General features: G+C 45.4%; 1 protein-coding gene across 1 annotated transcript in view; it reads right to left on the bottom strand.

The window, feature by feature from the left end:
* The window catches only part of MFSD9 (major facilitator superfamily domain containing 9), a 44,970-nt gene extending 21,887 nt beyond the window's left edge, over nucleotides 1-23,083 (bottom strand). The window contains exon 1 of the mRNA XM_040425019.1: nucleotides 22,940-23,083. Coding sequence (XP_040280953.1) covers nucleotides 22,940-23,014 — 75 coding nt within the window. The 5' untranslated portion in view covers nucleotides 23,015-23,083. The remainder of the gene's footprint in view (nucleotides 1-22,939) is intronic.
* Between the last annotated feature and the right edge of the window lie 621 nt (nucleotides 23,084-23,704).

Below are 23,704 nucleotides of genomic sequence, written 5' to 3'. Positions count from 1 at the left end.
TTTACCCCAGTGACTTCAGCTCCACTCCCCCAGGGCCATCAGCTCTCTCCCACACCCCAGTGCCATCAGCTCTCCCACACCCCAGTGCCATCAGTTCTCCCCCACCCCAGTGCCATCAGCTCTCCCCCACCCCAGTGCCATCAGCTCTCCCCCACCCCAGTGCCATCAGCTCTCCCCCACCCTAGTGCCACCAGCTCCACTCTCTCAGTGCCATCAGCTCTCCCCACCCAGTGCCATCAGCTCTCCCCCACCCCAGTGCCATCAGCTCCACTCCCCCAGTGCCTTCAGCTCTCCCCACCCAGTACCTTCAGCTCTCCCCACCCAGTGCCTTCAGCGCCACTCCCCAAGTGCCTTCAGCTCTACCCACTCAGTGCCATCAGCAATCCCCCACCCCGATGCCTTCAGCTCTCCCCCACCCCGGTGCCTTCAGCTCTCCCCCACCCAGTGCCAACAGCTCCACTCCCCCTTGTGCCATTGTCTCTCCCCCCTTGTGCCATCATCTCTCCCCCATGTGCCATCATCCCTCCCCCCCTTGTGCCATCATCTCTGCTCCCCTTGTGCCATCTCTCCCCCAAGGCCGGGCCACACTTCAGTTAAACCATGGACGCACGGTCCGTGAAAGCCCAGCCTGCCCTCATCCTGACACCCGGAGTGCACAGCATCAAGGGGCGCCGCCGACACTCCATAATTCTGCGCTGCTCTTTGCCCGACATCACACAGTGCGTCAGGTCATGGCGTGCGGACGTCAGGAGGTCAGTGCAGCACGGGACCATGGAAGTCCTGTTGAGTGTCCGGAGGCTCCCTGATGGAAAGGTGAGTATTCCGAGTGCATTGGGGGCCAGTGGGAGACCACGGAGCGGGAGTAATAGCAAGCGCTTCACTCCCGCTCCGTGGTCACGTGACACAAATGAATCCTCGATGCAAAAAATTTGCAATCGAGTACTCGTTGGAGCCCTATCACCAGGGTGCACATATCAATATTATGGATGTGGACTCAATGTAGATAATCACCAGGGTGCGCATATCAATAACATGGATGTGGACTCGATGTAGATAATCACTAGGGTGCACATATGAGTTTTAACCAGTTTCTGTAGTGTTTAGCAGTCAGATACTGTAGATCAGTCCGGAGGACAGCTTGACTTTCTTAGCAGCTTGGAAATACCAGCTTCTATAGACACCAATAAAAAGCAAAAAAAAAAAAAAAGAGATGGGTGCCTGATGCCAATTTTAGACACATTGGAAAACTGCCATGATTTTAGAAACTATTAGACCACTTGCCTTTAAGAAAAAAAAACACTTCATACTGACACAAAGACTCCTTCACACTTCACCTTCTTTAGTGTGATCTACCTTTAGTTTTCTCAGATAATAATCACATTATTTACAGGTTTTTGGGAACAGCTGCCTCACAACTATTGCTGCACCCATGGGACCAACGTAAGCTTCCACCACAATGAGAAAATTTGTTCTCCTCTTTTGGAACACACTAGTGCATCTCAATACATTAAAATATCATAGAAAAGTTAATTTTGTATCTCATTTAAAAAAATAAAACTCATATACAGTACTAGATAGATTTGTTACACACAAAATGATCTATTTCAAGTGTTTATTTCTTTTAATGTTTGTGATTATGGCTTACAGCTAATGAAAGCCCAACAGTCAGTATCTCAGAAAATTTGAATATTGGGAAAAAATTCTATATTGTAGATAGGGTTGTTGCGGTAATCGAAATATTAATACCCAATCAATACTTTTGTCCCGGTATCAATATGATACCGGGATTTACCTTTTATCAATACTAGACTGCCCTACTGCGCAGCCTAGCATCACAGAACATGAGCGCGCTGCTGTCAGCGCGCTCATGTTCCCTCAGCAGCACAGGGGAGAAGGAGTCACTCTCTCCCTTACCTCTGTGCAGCCGCTGCCAATAAGAAGAGAGAGGAGCGGGCGCACTGCGCCACCAATGAAAGTTAAAGGGAACCTGTCACCTAACAACGCCTCCCAAACCACCAGCATTACCTTAAAGTAGCCAGCAGTATGTTTCTAAAGATCCTTTTCTTTCTCCGGCCAGATGCACCAAAATCTTGAAAAACAAACTTTAATCCCCTGTACTCTCTATGTAACAGCAGTTTGAAGTCAAGGGGCAGCGGCCTCCTCCGTTCAAGTCAAGATAACCACGCCCCCTTTCCCTTTTAATTGACAGCCAACAGATAATTTTCGGCTGTACAGCAAAGCTGGCTCACGGGTGTGAGTGCACATAAGAACGTTCACGTGCGCGGCTGTCAATCAGAGGTGAAGGGGCAGGGAAAGGGGGTGTGGTTATCCTGACTTGAAGCAAGGAGACCGCTGCCCCCTTGACTTCGAACTCTGCTGTTACATAGCGCATGCAGGGGATTAAAGTTTGTTTTTCAAGATTTTGGTGCATCTGGCCGGAGGAAGAAAAGGATATTTAGAAACATACTGCTGGCTACTTTAAGGTAATGCTGGTGGTTTGGGAGGCGTTGTTAGGTGACAGGTTCCCTCGTTTAATATAAAATACAGGGGCCGGCAGCAGAATCACATAGCCGCGATCAGCGGCAGTTAACCCCTCAGGTGCGGCTTTCAGCTATGTGATTCTGCTGCCGGCTCATGTATTAAAGGTAAATTATCATTGGTGGTGCAGTGCGCCCCCCCCCCCCCAAACCCCCAGTATTAAAATCATTGGTGGCAGTGGCCACAGGGTCTCCTCACCTCCTCTCATTGGTGTAGCAGTGGCAGCTTCTGGTCGGAGCCCCAGCAGTGTAATCCTGGGGCTCTGATCGGTTATCATGGCAGCCAGGACACTACTGAAGCTCTGGCTGCCATGGTAATCTCCCTGCTGCTGTGTGTAATATGAACAGGGCAGCAGGGAGAGTGTGAAGTCCTATTCACCCTGATAGAGCTCTATTAGGGTGAATAGGACAAGGGAATTAAAGATTCCAGGTTCTAGCCCTTAAGGGGGAAATAGTTATTAAATAAGGGGGAAATAGTTATTAAATAAAATGTAAAAAAAAAAAAGTTTTAAAAAACCCACCAAATTATTAAGTATAAATCACCCACTTTTCCAATTTTATATATAAATATATAAACAATAAATAATTAAACATATCACAAATCGCCACATCCGAAAAATCCAAACTATTAAAATATTTTTAAAAACTCCTATGCAGTGAACCCCGGAACAGAAAAAAAAACTGCACAATTCGCAATTTTTTTAAATGCGGAATGCACGCGGCTTTTTTGGCGTTTTATTTTTTCAGCTTGGTATCGAGTATCGCAATACTTTTTTATGGTATCGAAATCGAATAAAAATGTTGGTATCCCAACAACCCTAATTGTAGGCTCATGGTGTCACACTCTAAGGGTCCATTCACACGTCCGTTGTTTCTTTCCTGATCTGTTCCGTTTTTTGCTGAACAGATCTGGACCAGATCTGGACCCATTCATTTTCAATGGGTCCTGAAAAAAATCGAACAGCTCAATGTCTGATTTTTTTTCAGGACCCATTGAAAATGAATGGGTCCAGATCTGGTCCAGATCTGTTCAGCAAAAAACGGAACAGATCAGGAAAGAAACAATGGACGTGTGAATGGACCCTTATCATGATGAAACACCTGCAAAAGTTTTCTAAGCCTTTAAATGGCCCTTTAGTCTCGTTCAGTGGGATACACAATCATGAGGAAGACTGCTGACTTGACAGTTGTCCCCAGAAGACAGTCATTGACACCCTCCACAAGGAGTGTAAGCCAGAAAAGGTCATTCTTAAAGAAGCTGGCTGTTCACAGAGTTCTGTAACCAAGCATATTAATGGAAAGTTGAATGGAAAGAAAAAATGTGGTTGAAAAAGGTGCACAAGCAACAGGGATAACAGCAGACTTGAAAGAATTCTCAAGAATTTGGGGGAGATTCACAAGGAGTGGACAGCAGCTGGAGTCAGTACTTCAAGAGCCACCACACAGACTATCCAGGACATGGGATACAACTGTTGCATTCCTTGTGTCAAAACATTCATGATCCAGAGACATCGCCAGAAGCGTCTTAGGGCTCTTTCACACTTGCGTTGTCCGGATCCGGCGTGTACTCCACTTGCCGGAATTACACGCCGGATCCGGAAAAACGCAAGTGAACTGAAAGCATTTGAAGACGGATCCGTCTTCAAAATGCGTTCAGTGTTACTATGGCAGCCAGGACGCTATTAAAGTCCTGGCTGCCATAGTAGTAGTGGTGAGCGGGGGAGCAGTATACTTACAGTCTGCGCGGCTCCCAGGGCGCTCCAGAATGACGTCAGAGCGCCCCATGCGCATGGATGACGTGATCCATGCGACACGTCATCCATGCACGTGGGGCGCCCTGACGTCACTCTGGAGAGCCCGGGGAGCCGCACGGACGGTAAGTATACTGCTCCCCCGCTCCCCACTACACTTTACCATGGCAAACAGGACTTTAGCGTCTTGGCAGCCATGGTAACCATTCAGAAAAAGCTAAATGTCGGATCCGGTAATGCGCCGAAACGACGTTTAGCTTAAGGCCGGATCCGGATTAATGCCTTTCAATGGGCATTAATTCCGGATCCGGCCTTGCGGCAAGTGTTCCAGATTTTTGGCCGGAGCAAAAAGTGCAGCATGCTGCGGTATTTTCTCCGGCCAAAAAACGTTCCGGTCCGGAACTGAAGACATCCTGATGCATCCTGAACGGATTTCTCTCTATTCAGAATGCATGGGGATAATCCTGATCAGGATTCTTCCGGCATAGAGCCCCGACGACGGAACTCTATGCCGGAAGAAAAGAACGCGTGTGAAAGAGCCCTTAATTGGGCTAAGGAGAAAAAGGACTGTTGCTCAGCTGTCTAAAGTCCTGTTTTCACATGAAAGTAAATTTTGCATTTCATTTGGAAATCAAGGTCCCAGAGTGTGGAGGCACACAATCCAAGTTGCTTGAAGTCCAGTGTGAAGTTTCCACAGTCAGTGATAGTTTAGGGAGCCATGTCATCTGCTGGTGTTGGTCCACTGTGTTATATCAAGTTGTCTACCGTGAAATTTTAGAGCACTTCATTCATCACTCTTCTGACAAGCTTTATGGAGATGCTGATTTCATTTTCCAGCAGGACATGACAACAGCCCACACTGTCAAAAGCACCAATACCTGGTTGGTTCAATAACCACTGTATCACTGTGGTCGGTTGTCCAGCAAACTCTCCTGACCTAAACCCTATAGAGAATCTATAGGTTATTGTCAAAAGGAAGATGAGAGACATCAGACCTAACAATGCAGATGAGCTGAAGACCAAACTGGGCTTCCATAACATCTCATCAGTGCCACATGCTGATTGCCTCCATGCCACGCTGCATTGATGCAGTAATTCATGCAAAAGGAGCCTTGACCAGGTATTGAGTGCATATACTGTACAAACTTTTCAGTAGGCCAACATTTCTGTATTAAAAATAATTCTAATAATTGGTCCTATATAATAATATTCTAATTTTCTGAGATACAAATTTTTGGGGTTTTATTAGCTCTAAACCATAATCATAACCATTAAAAGAAATAAAAACTTAAAATAGATCACTCTGTGTGTAATGAATCTATATGAGTTTCACTTTTTGAATTAAATTATTAAAATAGATTAACTTTTTGATGCTATTCTAATTTACTGAGGTGCACTAGTATATATAGCACATATAGCATATACCATATATACAGCCAGGTCCATAAATATTGATTTGGATGTAAATACCCTCAAATTAAAGCTGACAGTCTGCAGTTAAAGCACATCCTGTTCGTTTCATTTCAAATCCATTGTGGTGGTGTATAGAGTCAAAAATTTTAGAATTGTGTTGATGTCCCAATATTTATGGACCTGGCTGTAGCACGTGTAGTGCTCACATTGTTAAATTCCTCAGCATTGACCTCTGGGAGGACAACTCTAGAAGCAGGGGTGATTGTCTATGAACCTATGTATTTTATACTGTCAGTACCGACAACCAATATACTGCATGTGTTAAGAAGAATTACCGTAAAATAAACTGCATAAATACATTGCGTCATTGCATTGTCCTTAACTCCTTAGTGGCCAGCCTGTTTTGGGCCTCACTGACCAAGTGTCTTTCTTCCTTTTTTCATTGTCGCCTTCCAAGAGCTATAACTTTCTATTTTTCCGTCTATGTAGCTGTATGGGGGCTTGTTTTTTGGAGGACAAGTTTGCCATTTTGGGGTACACATAACTTTCTGATGAACTTTTATTAACTCTTTCTGGGAGGGATATGGGAAAAAACTGCAATACTGCCACTGTGCTTATACGTTATAAATTTTGCAGCGTTCATTTTTCTGCATAATTAACATAATATATTTATTCTCTGGGTCAGTATGATTACAGTGATACCAAATACATTGTTTTTTTTTACGTTTTACTACTTTTGTGCAATGAAAGTCCTTTTTTAGAAAAATATTTTTGTATTGCCGCATCCCAAGACTAAAACAAGTTAGCAATTCTGGCATTTTTTTTCCACCGTAGGGGATAATTTACATGACGGTCATTACAGACGCGGCGATAACAAAAATGTGGGGGAGATTTTATTTTAGCAATTTTTTTTAATCTTTTGCATTGAAAAGTGTATTTTTAATGGAACAAAAAAGAGTTTTTTTATTGGAATTTTTTTATTTAATAATTTTTTTTACCACTTCATAGTCCCACAAGGGGACTAGAACAGCCAATCTTTTGATTGCTTCTAAAATACAATGCACTATCCCTACAGTGCATTGCATTTTAATGTCAGTGCTATACTGACACTGACCAGCAGACTGCACCAGAGTGAGCACAGCCTGCTGGAGAACACTCAAGGCAGGTTTGGGGCCTACCTACACCAGGTCCCAGCCTGTTTATACACACATTGTTGGCACCCAGCGATCGCATTTGTGGGGTGCCGAAGGGAGACAGAGGAGTCCGCTCCTTCTGTCCCTGCTTACATATGGCGGGCACCATTGCCCGTGGCATGTAAGGGGTTAAACAGCCTGGACTAGCACTCCTGCTAGTCCAGGCTGTTAGAGCATGAGTATGTGAAAAGGCGGTGGCCCAGCCTAAAGCCCCTTAGTGACCGGCATAAAAAGGCAAAGAGGTGGTCACTAAGGGGTTAAAGGGGTTTTCTGGGATTATTATAGTTTTTAACAGACATGCTCCTGTAGTTATCTTCCCTATTCTTTTTTTCAATTTAGACACTTTTGACGCGTTTTCACCATGTCAACATATCACTCTGGTTTCCATTCTTTAGGTAGAACTTCCTGTTACTGTATGCATCCAAACCCATGATACACTTGTCCTTTCTCTGCCACAGCTCCAGCATGGACCCTAACAACACCCAGCTAGTTTATAGCTCCTCCCATCCAGCTATTTACATAGACACTCCCCTATCACTGCCCCTAACAACACCCAGCTATTTTATAGCTCCTCCCACTCAGCTATTTACAAAGACACTCCCCTATCACTGCCCCTAACAACAACCAACTACTTTATAGCCCCTCCTACCCAGCTAATTACATAGACACTTGTAGTGCTCTGTAGCGGGAGTACTGTTAAAATTTGCCCCTGTTTCCCATATGCAATGTTATAAACTTCTTACTTTATTTAACTTGAAGGGGTTAACATTCACTGTGTATTACTGTTTAACTACATTTTATATGTAAGTTGTGATATATATCCTGTTCATTTGCACTGTATTTGCAACACTCTGTAAAAAAAAGGGTTAATGAATACTGAGAGACTTTTAGGACTTTAAATGAGAAGCTGGTCATTTTCCACAGCTGTAATAGGGTTTAAAGAAGAGCATGTTTTGGAGGGAAAAAGCCAAACTTGTTTACCACCAAAACCAAACAGTCTGACCTTTTGAATGTCTGGTTTTAGCTATGTTATTATGTCTGGAAAAACTGCTGTGTCAATCCCATTAAGTAACATTGAAGCTCTAATTTAAGTTTATGAGAGACTGAAAGTGAAACTATGTATCTGTTTGTGGCAATCTTCTCCACTCCACCCCTCCCACTAGAAGGTTCCAGTCTAGCTAGAAATGGTATATAAGGAGAGTAGTCAGAGCCCCTAGTGTTCTGCAGTTAGGGACTGGTGCTTGGAAGAGGAGACTCTGCCAGACTACTGAGTGACCAGAAGAAGACACTGAGATGGGGAAATTCTGCCACAGATTCTGGATCACCCGCCTTTGACCAGGGTACTAGCCTTCAGAAGAGAGAGAGGGGGGCAGCTAGCTCAGGCCTTTCCTCAGCATAAAATCTAAGAAGTTAGCCCTATCTCTCGTCTGTATTGTTTTGCACTTGAATTCCTCCAGTAAAGAAGCACACTGGTTAACTGCAGACCCTGACTGTCTGGACTTATTTCCCATTGGGGTGCACCACAGCTTACCATCACTTCCAGAGAGCAGCAACACGTGGTCGTGGTGACACCTCAACTGTGTCCGAGGGGACCCAGCATAGCGTTAGGGCCACCGCAAACCAGGCCCCTGAACACTCCCCCATCACTGCCCCTAAAAACACCCAGCTAGTTCATAGAGACTGCCCTATCACTGCTCCTGTATGGACATACCATCACAGGAAATAAGAGAGAGCTGCCTGGACATGGTTATGAGACCACAGCCCAGAGCAGAAGATAAAAGGGAGCAAGAAAGGATATACAGTGCTGCCCATAATTATTTATACCCCTGGCAAATTTTGACTTAAAGTTACTTTTATTCAACCAGCAAGTAATTTTTTGACGGGAAATGACATAGGTGTCTCCCAAAAGATAATAAGACGATGTACAAGAGGCATTAGTGTGGAAAAAAAAAACCTTTCTCAGCTTTTATTTACATTTGAGCAAAAAGTGTCCAGTCCAAAATTATTCATACCCTTCACAAACCGTTACAGTCTGTGGGAAAATCAAAAGTTCTATACCATTCCAAATAGTCCAAGCTGTTCTAAATGATGGATATATATTTTTATTTATATTTTATATACTGTTTGCTGTATTTTATATAATGGTTGCTGCATTTTATATACTGGTTGCTGCATACTTGTCCATACACTATATTATATTCCATCGCATTTGCAATTGCTTGTATTGGACTTTGACCTATATCATATATAGAATCCATTTTGCATACACATGGAATTGGACCCATGTTTTACTTGAAGCCTAATTAAGAAGCCCTGTATAAATGATTGGAGGATCGCAGTTCTGGAGCTACTGAGGAAGAGGCAAGTAGCCCTTCGAAACGCGTCTAGTCACCAGTTAACTGCGGCTTCTACATTCTCCGTTACCGGTCCGGACCTAAGGCATAAAGATATTGTGCGCACAAAGGAAGAAATTGTACACAGCATTCTATATCGTATAGGACCTGTGGATCACCTGACCTGGTTGTCAAGATCACCTGACCTACAGAGACACGCCCATCAAGCTACGCAGTGGAACACTCTCGACCTCGTGAATTCAGCGTCCCTGCAAACTACTTACATCCCGCGCTCCCCGGATCGTGTTCGAATATACACGTGAGTAGGCAGTTCTCTGCCAAGACTATTCACAAAACACGCCAGAGGAAAGCAAGCGGTAAGAGCTTTCAGTGATCAATATCACTATTTACACATATTGGGCTGTCCACCAGATTTCTGATGAGGATCGCTGTACTATAACCCTATACATCTAAGAGTGGGACTTCCTACAATTCATCTAAGGAGATCGTCCATTTATCCCCCTCCCCCCTTTTTCTGGATATTATCCATATCTATATGGACAGAGGTATACTGGACATATGTGCTGCTAATTTTTTACTGTGTATGGTTTGCTGCCATCATCCTTGCTGCTATATCACTGTTGCCACCTCACACTGACGTTTTTGCTGTGTATATTGCTGTGTTTATTATGGATATGGGATTTTAAGATTTTAGTATCTATTTTATCATTGATTTTATTATTGAATTAAACAGTTGGTTTACGCTCCAGAAGGTGGTTGTGCCTGTTCATTTCCTTTTTCAAGCTGTTCTAAAGCCTCCTAATTAGGCCTCATGCACACGACCGTATTTTTTCACGGTCCGCAAAACGGGGTTCCGTTAGTCCGTGATCTGTGACCGTTTTTTCGTCCGTGGGTCTTCCTTGATTTTTGGAGGATCCACGGACATGAAAAAAAAGTCGTTTTGGTGTCCGCCTGGCCGTGCGGAGCCAAACAGATCCGTCCTGAATTAAAATGCAAGTCAATGAGGACGGATCCGTTTGACATTGACACAATATGGTGCAATTTCAAACGGATCCGTCCCCCATTGACTTTCAATGTAAAGTCAGGAGTCCCTATTATACCATCGGATCGGAGTTTTCTCCAATCCGATGGTATATTTTAACTTGAAGCGTCCCCATCACCATGGGAACGCCTCTATTTTAGAATATACTGTCGGATATGAGTTAGATCGTGAAACTCATATCCGACAGTATATTCTAACACAGAGGCGTTCCCATAGTGATGCGGACGCTTCTAGTTAGAATATACTACGAACTGTGTACATGACTGCCCCCTGGCAGCACCCGATCTCTTACAGGGGGCTGTGATCCGCACAATTAACCCCTCAGGTGCTGCACCTGAGGGGTTAATTGTCCATATCATAGCCCCCTGTAAGAGATCAGGGGCTGCCAGACCCCCCTCCCTCCCCAGTTTGAATATCATTGGTGGCCAGTGTGCGGCTTCCCCTCCCTCTATTGTATTATCATTGGTGGCCAGTGTGCGGCCTCCCACGGCCACCCCCCCTCCCTCCCTCTATTGTAATATCATTGGTGGCCAGCCTCCCCCGGCCCCCCCTCCCTCACTTTATTGTAATATCATTGGTGGCCACCAATGAAATTAAAACTGGGGAGGGAGGGGGGTCTGCCCCCTGCTGCCTGGCAGCCCCTGATCTCTTATAGGGGGCTATGATATGCACAATTAACCCCTCAGGTGCAGCACCTGAGGGGTTAATTGTGCGGATCACAGCCCCCTGTAAGAGATTGGGTGCTGCCAGGCAGCAGGGGGCAGTCATGTACACAGTTCGTAGTATATTCTAACTAGAAGCGTCCCCATCACTATGGGAACGCCTCTGTATTAGAATATACTGTCAGATATGAGTTTTCACGAAGTGAAAACTCATCTCTGAAAAAGCTTTTATGCAGACGGATCTTGTGTGCACCCGTGTTCTTTCACGGACCCATTGACTTGAATGGGTCCGTGAACCGTTGTCCGTCAAAAAAATAGGACAGGTCATCTTGGTGAATCTGGGCTCTGCTGGTGGCAATGTCTCAAGGCAGACAATCTAACGGACACTGCACAATGCAGACCAAGGAGGACGCCACTTCTCCAGATAAGGCACACAATAGCTTGCTTGGCCTTTGCAAAAGCTCATCTGGACAAAGAAGACTTCTGGTCTTCTGTGTTATGGTCAGATGAAACAAAAATTGAATTGTTTGATCACAATGATGTTTCCTTCATTTGGCGTAAAAAAAAGGAGAAGCCTTCAACCCAAAGAACACCATCCCCACTGTCAAACATGGTGGTGGGAACCTAATGCTTTGAGGGTATTTTTCAGCCAATGGACCAGGGAACCTAATCACAGTAAACGGCACCATGAAAAAAGAGCAATACATGAGGATTCTCAACGGGCATCAGGCAGTCTGCAGAGAAACTTTGCCTTGGGCACCAGTGGACATTTCAGCATGACAATGACTCAAAACACACAGCAAAAGTGGTGAAGAAATGGTTAGCAGACAACAACATTAACGTTTTGGAGTGGCCCAGCCAGAGTCCAGACTTTATGCGGATCCGTCTCACAAATGCATTGCAATACCGGATCTGTCTCTCTGGTTGTCATCTGGAAAAACAGGATCCGGTATTTATCTTTTTCACATCTGCATGTGCAGACCGCAAAACCGGATCCGTTTTTACGGAACACTTGGGGCCGGATCCGGCATTAATGCATTTCAATGGAAAATAATGCCAGCATTCCAGCAAGTGTTCCGGAATTTTGGACAGAGAAAATACTGCAGCATGCTGCGTTATTTTCTCCCTCCAAAAAACGTACAGTGACTGAACTGAAGACATCCTGATGCATACTGAACGGATTGCTCTCCATTCAGAATGCATGGGAATAAAACTGATCAGTTATTTTCCGGTATTGAGCCCCTAGGATAGAACTCAATACCGGAAAACTTTAACACAAGTGTGAAAGTCCCCTTACTTTTTTATTTGTCCGTCAATATAGTTGTTAGGGGTTAGTTTTAGCGGGATGGGCTGTAGTTTTTATTGGTATCATTTTTGAGATGCATATGACTTTTTCTGATCACGTTTTATAAAAAATTTTGGGGAGATGAAGCAAAAAAACAGCAATTCTGCCATTGTTTATTTAAATTTTTTTACAGCGTTCACCACGCGGGATTGGTACCGTGATCAGTTTATAGATCAGTTCATTACGGAAGCGGCGATACCAATTATGTGTAGTTTATTTTATTTTTTAATCACTTATAAATGAGCGGATGAGGAAAAAGACAATTTATTTTATTTTTAATTTACTTTTTTCAAATTTTTTTACATTTATTTTTTCCTTTTTTTTAGTTTTTTTTATCAAGTCCCACTTGAATCTTAAAGATCCAGTGGGGCTTAATGGCTGTACTATACTTTGCAATGTTCTTGCAATCCAAAGTATAATACTATCAGTTTTACACTGATAGATGGCAACACTGGACGCCTTTGCAAGGCGTCCGGTTGCCATGGCAACCATCCGCTGCCATCGCAGCGCGGCAGCCCGATGGTTGAGAGAGAGAGCCCCCTCCCTCTATTAACCCCTTGGATGCCGCTGACAGCGGCATGTAAGGGGTTACAGCAGAGTGTCTGCATACAGCTGACACTCGCTGCTGATGGTGGCGGCTGAGGAATAGCGCCACCGCCGCCATCAGATACAGAAGGGGGACCGCAAAAGGGGATGAGGGCTGGGGAGGGGACACAGAGCGGGACAGAGGATATGGATGGGGGCAGGCAGGCACAGTGTCACGACCATGGTTATGGTCGTGACTCTTTGGTCGCATGCAGTTGTCAGCGGTTTGTTCTTTGTTGTCAACCACAGGTGAGGGCTCTGTGTATGTTGCCTCACGTGTGGTTGCCATTGGCAACATATGGTTGTTGGCAGTGTAGCAGCTGGAACTGGAGGCTAGGCTGCTCGCTGTCATGGCATGCGGTTGCCTCTGGCAACGAGTGAGTTGCCAGAGGCACTTTTTATGTTTGGTGTGTTCACTTTTTATGTTTGGTGTTAGGGAGTTTGTTCTGTGTACACTTCTCCTTTAAGTGACACTTATCTTCTCTGGTGATGAAAGGGTTAACTCCTTTCCTAGTGTGTGTGTGTGTGGGTGTGGCTGCTTGGGCTATTTAGCTCCTGCTGGATGCCAGAAGTCTGAGGGGTACTCCTGCCATGTTTATGCTGGAGTCATCCTCCTGGTATATTTACCATCTGTCCAGTGAGGTCCACCCTTGTGGTCATAAAAGTTATGCATGATGTTAAGTTGATGTTGTTATCCTTTCTATGTTTATTGCAGCTATGGATGTCCTGGTTACCTGTGTGATTTGTGGTTTGTGCTGTGTCCTTAGTGTTTGTGTGGACAGCAGTACTGGTGCATGGGTTCCAGTCAGCGAGGCTGTGGCAGGTAGGTTTGGAACTGGTGTAGTTCACCTGCCATATCCATATGTCTGTATATGTTCCCCCTTCCTTGCAGCTTGGCCAGTGAGACTCCTGTTCGTCCGTGTCTTTCCCCCACTCTCATCCGTGACACACAGTTGCCGGCAAATTTGGAGGCAGAGCGCACAGAAAGGGGGGCACAGATCGCGACAGGGGGCACAGATCAGGGTGCACATATTGGGGGCACACAGCAGCCAGTGCCTGATTTCAGGCTCTGATCTGCAGAGTGCAGATCTGAGCCTGAAATCGGCACTTTTACACTACAGCGATCCGATTAGTTAGTCTGCACAGACTAACCAATTGGAGTGATCGCCGGCAAGGGACCAAGCAGAGGTGCATTACTGGACTCTGCACTGTCCCTGACAGCGGCAGTGCAGGGGCAGAAGCTTTAATCCAAGCGTTTGGCAGCGATTGGAATAATGAGCTGCCACGACGTTTATATACGTGCTAGCTGCACGGGGTATGTGCAGATAGCAGGTATATAGCCGTATGGCAGTCGGGAAGGGGTTAACTTTATGTAATACTACCGGTTTGCTTCGCTTTTTTATTTATAGGACACTAACCAATGCAGGCTGGGCTGGAAGCAATTACTGGCTTGCTTGTTTTGATAGATGTTGTGAGCCCGCACTCATTTCCATTGTATTCATCCAGTCTGTATGGTAATACACCGCGGTGTATACTGCTCTCTCCTCCGCTGAGTCACTACATAGCACAAGGCACTCACAGCATATTTCTATGCCTTGTTAAAAGCACGGCTGGTATTTCTGGGGCAAATGCTTAGGGAGTTAGCGAGAGCAGCTGATGGCTAAATGTAGCTACCGTTCACTTTATAATTCTAGTCCTCAATGATGCTTTGGAAACGGAACGTAATAAACCTTTACAATTTCTTTTATTTTCTAAAGGCTGATTTAAAAAAGAAAAACATTTACAAGAAAAGCAATTGTACGACATGAAAAGAGAACTGATTCATTTCATTCCGGACACAAATTTTGTTCTGGTCTTTTTTTACCTTTTTACCTTACCAGTGTATAAGGCTGTTTTCACACTAGCGCTAGGCATCCTGCAGAGAAAAGCGTACCGGATGGCTCTGCGTTCCAGCATTACTGAAAGCTTGTAAGTCTCCGTCCGGCCCCATTAACTATAACGTGGACCAGCAGAGATCCGGCAGCAACACGCCAAATATGCCGAGAATCAGCTTGTCGGCATATTTGCCAGGTTCTGGCCATGCGGTTTTCTTCCAGCTGATTCTTGGCATATTTGCCAGGTTGCATCCAGATCTCCGCCGGTCCCCATTATAGTTAATGGGGCCAGCCAGAGACAAGCTTCTGGCAATACCAGAATGCAGAGAGATCTGGCAGGCCGTTCTCTGCCAGAACAGCCTGCCTGATCGCTAGCGCTAGAGTGAAACTAGCTTAAGCGCTTGTGAGTTTTTTTTGGGCACCTGTGTTTTTTGTTGTTTTTTTCAGTGGCCTTTTTTTCTGGAGTTCTATGCACAAAATGAGGGTCATTTATTACGGACCAGTGTGTTATGCCGGTCTGTGATACTGCCACACACCTCGTCATAAATTAGGTGCATCCTACGGCAGTACATGCCACAAGATTCAACTCCACCGCAGTCCCTGACTAGAGTAGATTTCAATCATCCTTTACGCCTGGCAACAGTTGGTGGTGCCTCCACCACTCCTCATCGGCGAGGATGGTGTAAAAACATTACGGGGTTTTGCAACTTTTTTGTGCAAAAAACTGGCGTAGGGGACTTTACTCTAGTATTTTCTCCATGTCATTTTCCCCTATACAGAATGTGATGTCAAAATGCAACAGCTACAGCATGCTATGTTTTTGAAAAGAAAGACAAAAAAGGACACCTAATTAACAAAAACGCCATAGACCTTCAATGACTGGAGTTGGTTTGCAGCAAGAAAGGCTGCGAAAAAAAAAACACCCACAGAAGTGCAGAAAAGCCCTGCTAAAAAACGATGGGGTAGATTTATCAAAAGTGTTGCAAAGGAAAACTGGCTTAGTTGCCCATAGCAACCAATCAGATTCCACATTTCATTTTTCAGAGCTCCTTTGGAAAATGAAAGGTGGAATATGATTGGTTGCTATCGGCAAGTAAGCCCGTTTTCCTTTACATCTGTTTGATAAATCTCCCCCTAAAACAGCCTTAAAGGGGTTGTCTCATCACAGACAATGGGGGCATATCGCTAGGATATGCCCCCATTGTCTTATAGGTGTGGGTCCCACTGCTGGGACCCGCACCTATATAGAGAATAGAGCCCCGCAAGGTGGTGGCTGGAGGACTCCGGAGCATACCGCTCATGCGGTCGGCTATTTTCGCTGGCCCAATAGAAAATTAATGGAGGGCGGCTGCGCATGCGCAGTGCTCCCTCCTTCACTTGCGGGGCTTCGTTCTCGATATGGGTGCGGGTCCCAGTGGAAAACAGAAGAAAAAACAGGATACTGTTTGAATTAAACAGGATCCTGTTGCATCCGTTATGCACATTTGGCATCCGTTTGAGACATTTCCATCTGAGATCCGTTTTTTCAGACGGAAAAAAAGTCCTGCACGGATCTCAGACGGAAATGGGTCAAACGGATGCCAAATATCCATAACGGACGCAACAGTATCCTGTTTTTCTTTCTGTTCTGAAGGATCAGAAGAATGGAAAATGAAACGGTGATATAAAACCAGCCTTACTCCTTTACAAGTTCTACAGGAATTAAAAGGGTTTTCCAAGACTTTAATACTGATGACCTATCCTCTATCATCAGTATCTGATCGGTGGGGGTCCGACACCTGGGACCCACACCAATCAGCTGTTTGAGAAGACACCGACACTGCGGCCTTCTCTGTACTTACCAAGGATAGGATCCTGGGGATAAGTCATCAGTATTAAAGTCTCAGAAAACATATTTAAAGCAAAATGGAGGTGAAATTGAAAAATATCATTTACATTTTTTTTTTTTTTTTACAGATTTTCCATTTTAATTAGTTTTTTCCTACACTACAGCAAGGGTTAACAATAAAACAAACTTTAATATTGACTACCCTGATTCTGCACTTTATGGAAATATCCCATACTGTATGTGGTCGAAAACCACTATACGGGTACACTGCAGGGCTTAGAAAGGAAGGAGAACCATATGGCTTTTGGAGGGCAGATTTTGCTGGAATGGTTTTCAAGCACTATGTCGCATTTCTAGAGACCCTGAGGTACTACTACAATGGAAACCAAAAGTGACCCCAAAGTCAGCACTTTGACGCAACATAGATTTTAGAAACACTTGGTTGTGAAAATAAACAAATACATTTTATTCCAATAAAATGCTACATAAGCCCCAAATTTTTCATTTTCACAAGGGTAACAGGAGAAAAAGCATCCCACAATTTCTTATGCATTTTCTCCTCAATATGGCAACTCCCCATATGTGGTTGGTTGTAAACTGCTGTATGGGCACACTGCAGGGCTCAGAGGGGAAGGACCACCATTTGACTTTTAGAGTGCAGATTTTGTACACCGAGCGTCAGAATGGACACGGAGTCATGCGGCCCTGCCCACTGGTAATTAGGCTACTGTAGTTTGTAATTACTTTTAAGTCCCTTATCACTATAAGGCACCTTAGGGATTCCTCCTGATCACTTGCATCTTTAGTACGGGACATCTTCTTACATTGGTGGTAATCCCTATCTCTAGACTCATAGTTGGAGTTATTCACTTCTGATACTTAGAATATTCAGAGTTTAGCAATTATGTAATCAGCCATTGTGTATTCAGCTATTTGTGTACTCAGCAACTAGCATATGTGTATCCAGCAATTAGTGTATTCAGCTCATTTACCCAGACAATTGTGTATTCAGCAATTAGTGTACTCAGCTTATTTAACCTAGACTGCGTATCCCCTGATGAGTTACTGCAACGAAACGTGGCGCGTCGGGAACTTCTTTCTAGGGTGCACTAGGGACAGATATCCGGACGGGGTCGCCCCTTTCAGGGCGGGTGCTCTGCATAGGTAGGCAGGGTCTCCCTTCCCCTTACAGGACAATTTAGGGAGAGCTGTTCCTGCTGCCACCTCTGCATAGACATTTAAGAGCCACTCTGCCTCGCATGTGTGACACACTGGAGAACTCCTATCTTCCGCTTGGCGGTACAAGGACCACGCACCGGAGCTGGCACTGATGGCAACCTAGGGGCTTTTGAAGGATCCATATCCGAAATAACCATCCATCGCGTCTGGACTGGTGAGATGGTTCAATTCTTTCCTCCCCCATGTTGTATCCTATGGTCCTAACCTGCCTGGTGACGTATTTTAGTAAGTTGTAGCCAAAGTGTGGCGTACTGCACACAAGTGTTCTATAATTGTTGAATGTCTTTATGGTGTAGAAATATTTTAACAATCACTAGTAAAAGTTATGTTTTAAAATTCCCATACCTCTAATTTTTGGAGGTCTCTCTGTTTTATTATATATGGTGGCCAGCAGAGGTCGCGCTACATTTTTTCTGGAAGAGTAAAAATACTCCTCTTACCATTTTTGAGGAGTATTTTCAGCCGACGAGGAGTACGAAAGTTACAGTAATTCAAATAGTTAATACGAAGGCCTACATAACATTAAGGGGTTGCTATTTATGCAGGGAAACCATTACTAGTACTCTAGAACTGTCTTCCATGCATAAATAGCAAATTTAGACAATTTTTTAATTTAGCCGAGGTCACTGTTGCTCTGAGGGGGTCAGCACCACTGAGGACACTGTTGCTCTGAGGGGGTCGGCACCACTGAGGTCACTGTTGCTCTGAGGGGGTCGGGACCACTGAGGTCACTGTTGCTCTGAGGGGTCGGGACCACTGAGGTCACTTTTGCGCTGAGGGGGTCGGGACCACTGAGGTCACTGTTGCTCTGAGGGGGTCTGTACCACTGAGGTCACTGTTGCTCTGAGGGGGTCGGCACCACTGAGGTCACTGTTGCAGTGATTTTATGAGGTTTAAAGGGTTTGTCCTAAGATCGATATTTATCACCTGTCGCTAAAGAGGACCCCTCACCTCTCCGGATTTGTCTGTTTTGGTAACTACTTGCACTTCCCGTGTAATAACAATCCTGGAGCATCTATTCTTATGACTTTATGTTGCACCATTCCTCTTATTTCTGCTATTAGTTATGAATTACTTGCTAGCAGTCTGCAGTGAAGGTCCAGATGAGGTTGTCACTGCACAGCCTGATATTATTCAATCAGTGCTGTCAACTACTGGTAACCCCCTCCCCCCCCCCCCACTGGACCTTTATTGCAGACTACTAGCAATTTGTTCATAAGTTCTAGTAGGAATAATAGAGGAATGGTACAATATAGAGTCATTACTAAAACAGACATGTCCCCTTCAAGTACATGATCGCTGGGGGTCCCACCTTGGTTACCATGTTCTAGTGTTCTCTGGGTCAAGTATGGATAGGTAAATAGTGTTGATCTTGGGACAATCCCTTAAATTTTTGCTGCTGTTTCTGTGCCGCTGGTCACTGGGGTTTGCCATCCATCACGTGGCCATTGCTGCTCACCAAAGTTACGTCCTTGTAGATAAGCTCTCAGGTGGGTATGTCGTGCCACCGGGGCTGTTGGTAGACTCTGAAGAGACCTGAGGAACTGGCAGAGCAGGACACAGGCACAATGGATGGTGGTGCATGCTGGTGCCAAGGGCACAAGCGAAAGACCTAGGCACATACCTCTGGTGCCAGGTGCGCGAACCGCCACAGACACTTGTTGTCGATCTGGATGCTGTGATCACGCAGTGATAACCACCAGGCTCGCCTGTGGATCTAGGGTGGAGCAACCTTCGGCACTCCAGCTGCTGTAAAACTACAACACCCAGCATGCACACTTGCTCAGCTGTTCTTATAACTCCTAAAGAAGTGAAAGGAGGATACTGGGAGTTGTAGTTTCAGAACATCTGGAGTGCCGGAGGTTGCTGATCCCTGATATAGAGGCTGTCATTTTGTGTTATGCTTGATCTTGCTATAACGGGGAGTTTGTCTTCCATGACCCATTGCCCTATCTCATGCCATCAGATAATGCCACAAAATTGCCACCACCGCTGTAGTTATTGGATTATACAGTCTTACAGCGAAGACTTCATGCGCTTGACAGATGAACTGTATGTCCTGGAGGCTGTAAATGGCCACATGCAGTCCTTGTAGCACCATGTGCCACCATGCGGCGCCGCATTACAGAAGAAATCCTTATATCACACAATATCTCTAGTTCAGCGTCTGATGGAACATGCTGCAATGAATCATCCTTCATGGATTCATAGGGAAGCTGACAGGTGACATAGGTAAAGGTCTACAGGTGACAGGTCTGTCCGTTATGGAGGTTGTATGGAGCCGTGACTCGCCCTTGTGCATGACGCCTCGCTGACTTCGTCTGAAGCGCTCAACCACTTTTCCTCACTGCTGAGCGCGGTAGTGAAGATGGTCCCCTAGACCTTCTATTGAGGCCGTCTTCACTACCACACCCAGCAGGGAGGAGAGACAGCGCTCGGCTGAGCACTTAAGACTCATCATTATAGAGAAAAACTAGGCGCTTAGATCCAGGACCCCCACTATATTTCACAGCAAAGCCACTTACCCCGCCAGTGAGGATCGCGCTCCTCCTTCCTCACTTCGGAGCGGTGTGCCATAAGCTCCAGCAGCCTGCTCAAACTGACCAATAACAAAGCTCCTCACTGTAAGGAGTAGGGTTGTTGCGGGTATCGAAATTTCGATACCCAATCGATACTTTTGTCCCGGTATCGATACGATACCAGGATTTCCATTTTTTTCGATACTGGGCTGCGCTGTCTAGTATCACAGAACATGAGCGCGCTGCTGTCAGCGCGCTCATGTTCCCTCAGCAGCACAGGGGAGAAGGAAGCACTCTCTCCCTCCCCCTGTTCCGCTGCTGCCACCAATGAGTAGAGAGGGGCGCGCACACTGCGCCACCAATGATAGCAGGACTTTAAATGGGTCCGGACTTTAAGTTACCAGGCTACATAGAGCGGCGCCCAGGGATCTCCCTGCACTTACTAATATTCCTGGGCGCCTCTCCGTTCGCCCGCTGTGCCCCATTACTGTCTCCTGCTCCGTATGTGAAAGGGATTTTTCATAATTTTACTATTGATACATCACAGATTATACATAGATTATACAAGCCTCATCTCTTGTGGAATGCAGTACCCCGAATTAGCACATCTCACACCCTGCCAGTGCTGGACACGATAGCAGCCTCCCCTAACACAAGTCATTCAACGTATTAGCATGTAGAGTAAACCTGTTCAACATGGAAAATAACCCTTTTCATGTCTTGTATATAGAAGATACCAGTTTCAGTTGTATCCTGACACTATGTTCACACCCCAAATGCCCTAGAAGTATGTGCTGTGATATACAGATTTCAGATATTTAACAACCTGAGTTTAGTCTGGGCTGTTTATTTATCTCCTGATCAGAGAAAATCGGATATTCGTTGCACAGGGAAATATTCGCGGGTTGGAGGTCTCATGCCTCATCATATAACCAGCATAAACCTGCCAGAAGAAAAACCGCTAACAGTATGCTAATTACTACTATAGGTAGGAGACATCAGCTTCTCTCCTGGGCGTTCCTTCTCCTTGGCTGTAGCGTTGTCCAATCGCAGCGCAGAGCGTCACAGCCAGGGAGTAGGAACGCCCAGGACAGAAGCTGATGTCTCCTGCCCATTTCTCCGATAGTAGTAATTAGCATATGGGGCAGGAGACAGTAATGGGGGCACAGCGGGCGAACGGAGTGGCGCCCAGGAATAATAGTAAGTGCAGGGAGATCCCTGGGTGCTGCTCTATGTAGCCTGCTCATGAAAGGTCGTCTTTTAACTTTTAATAGAGGAGGCAGGTGCCGGCAGCAGATCAGACCCCAGATCAGACATCCAAAATCAGACCCCCATTCTTCATCAGACCTCAGATCAGCCACCCAAAAATCACACCCCAGATCAGACATCCAAAATCAGCCCCCCATTCTTCATCAGACCTCAGATCAGACACCCAAAATCAGTCCACCATTCTTCATCAGACCCCTATTCTTTATCAAACCTCAGTTCAGAAACGCAAAAAAATAATAATAAAAAAATCAGACCCGAGATCAGAAAAGCAAACACCCAAAAATCAAACCCCAGATCAGACACCCAAAATCAGTCCACCATTCATCATCAGACCTTAGATCAGACACCCAAAATCAGTCACCAGATCAGACACCCAAAATAAGTCTGCCATTCTTCATCAGACCTCAGATCAGACACCCAAAATCAGTCCCCCATTCTTCATCAGACCTCAGATCAGACACCCAAAATCAGTCCACCATTCATCATCAGACCTTAGATAAGACACCCAAAATCAGTCCCCCATTCTTCATCAGACCTCAGATCAGACACCCAAAATCAGTCTGCCATTCTTCATCAGACCTCAGATCAAACACGCAAAATCAGTCTGCCATTCTTCATCAGTCCTCAGATCAGACACCCAAAATCAGTCCACCATTCTTCATCAGACCTCTGATCAAACCCCCAACCCCATCAGCCTGCTGGATCTGGATGCCGTAGATCTGAATGTTCATACTAAAGGCTATGGCATTGCAAACTGTGAAATCTGTGGCAGAAATCCACAACCACAATTGACATGCTGTGGACTGAAAAACAGCGACACATGTCAAGTTATGGGCGGATTGTCACACATGGCACATGGATTTGACGTGTAGCCGTAACTCAAGGTTGTTTTTTTTTTTTAAAAGCTGGGCACTGTGGATCAGTGGACAAATGCAAATCATCTTATGACAATGGGTGACGTATTGTAAAGACTGATGGAACCTGGCACTATCAGATAACATCATTCAGATTGCTTCTTTCACAAGTGAATGTGACTTTCAGTCCCTAATATGGAATATAATATGGATGAGCATACTGTGCAGTTCAGTATAACTGTCATATAATGCACCATATAAGGGACATGCTGTAGTAATAGCACTATATTCCATACTATGACAGATGCAGAGATCACTGAAGGACAGAACTCCTGAATATGTCCTGCGGCTTCCCTGCGGCTTCTGAGAGCAAGATGTGAATATGACCATAGCGCTGTATCACACCACCCGGGAAGTAGCAATGTATTAACCATAGCTATACAGAAACACATAACCCCGCCCCCCGTCACTCACCAAGAAGCCCACCAAGTGTAGGCCCTGCTGCAGGCTCCGCCCCTTCGGCGTGCTGTTTGGACTGCGAGTCCCCATTACCCATCTGGACAGGAGCCCCTACAGTACAGCCGGTCAGTGCAGAACTCCTGCACCCACAACCCGGAAACTGCCGAGCATGCCGGCGGAAACTACCGAGCCTTGCTGCGCATGCGCGGAGCTCGATGCCAGGTGCTGGCTGCAGGGTTGTGACGTGGAGGGCGATAGTGCCAGTCACTCAGTCATAGTGCAGTGTGCCGGCTGTGTGTGCCCCTCACGTCATGGTGTGGGACAGCTCCATCACATAAAAGCCACAGTGTCCTCTTTTCAAAGGAATACTACTACAGCAAGAATTGGCCTTCACACCCTCCTTTAGGGTACCTAGCCAAATTCATTTTGCAAGTGACCCCTTTTTACCTCTAAAAGACGCTCTACAGAGGGCGATTCCACACCAAGCGTTTCACACAAATGGCCAGCGGTTAAGAAAGGACACATCCTTCCAGGGATGGACTGGGACAATAAAGTGGCCCTGGACTTCAGCCAGACCGGCCCACTTTATTTTTCCCAAACACACTCAAAAAAATAATGGTATCCACAGACCCCCCCCATAACAGTGCCATCCACGGATCCCCCTCCCTATAACAGTGCCGTCATCCATAGATCCCCCTCCCCGCCACTCACAGTAGTATACATTAATAAATCGGTATCCTGCAGGCTGCAGACAGTAACTTTAATTTTAACACAGGCTGT

The sequence above is a fragment of the Bufo bufo genome, chromosome 3 (assembly GCF_905171765.1).
Source record: "Bufo bufo chromosome 3, aBufBuf1.1, whole genome shotgun sequence".
Lineage (NCBI taxonomy): Eukaryota > Metazoa > Chordata > Amphibia > Anura > Bufonidae > Bufo > Bufo bufo.
The sequence above is the reverse complement of the archived record's forward strand: the minus strand, read 5'-3'. Positions and strand labels throughout refer to the sequence as shown.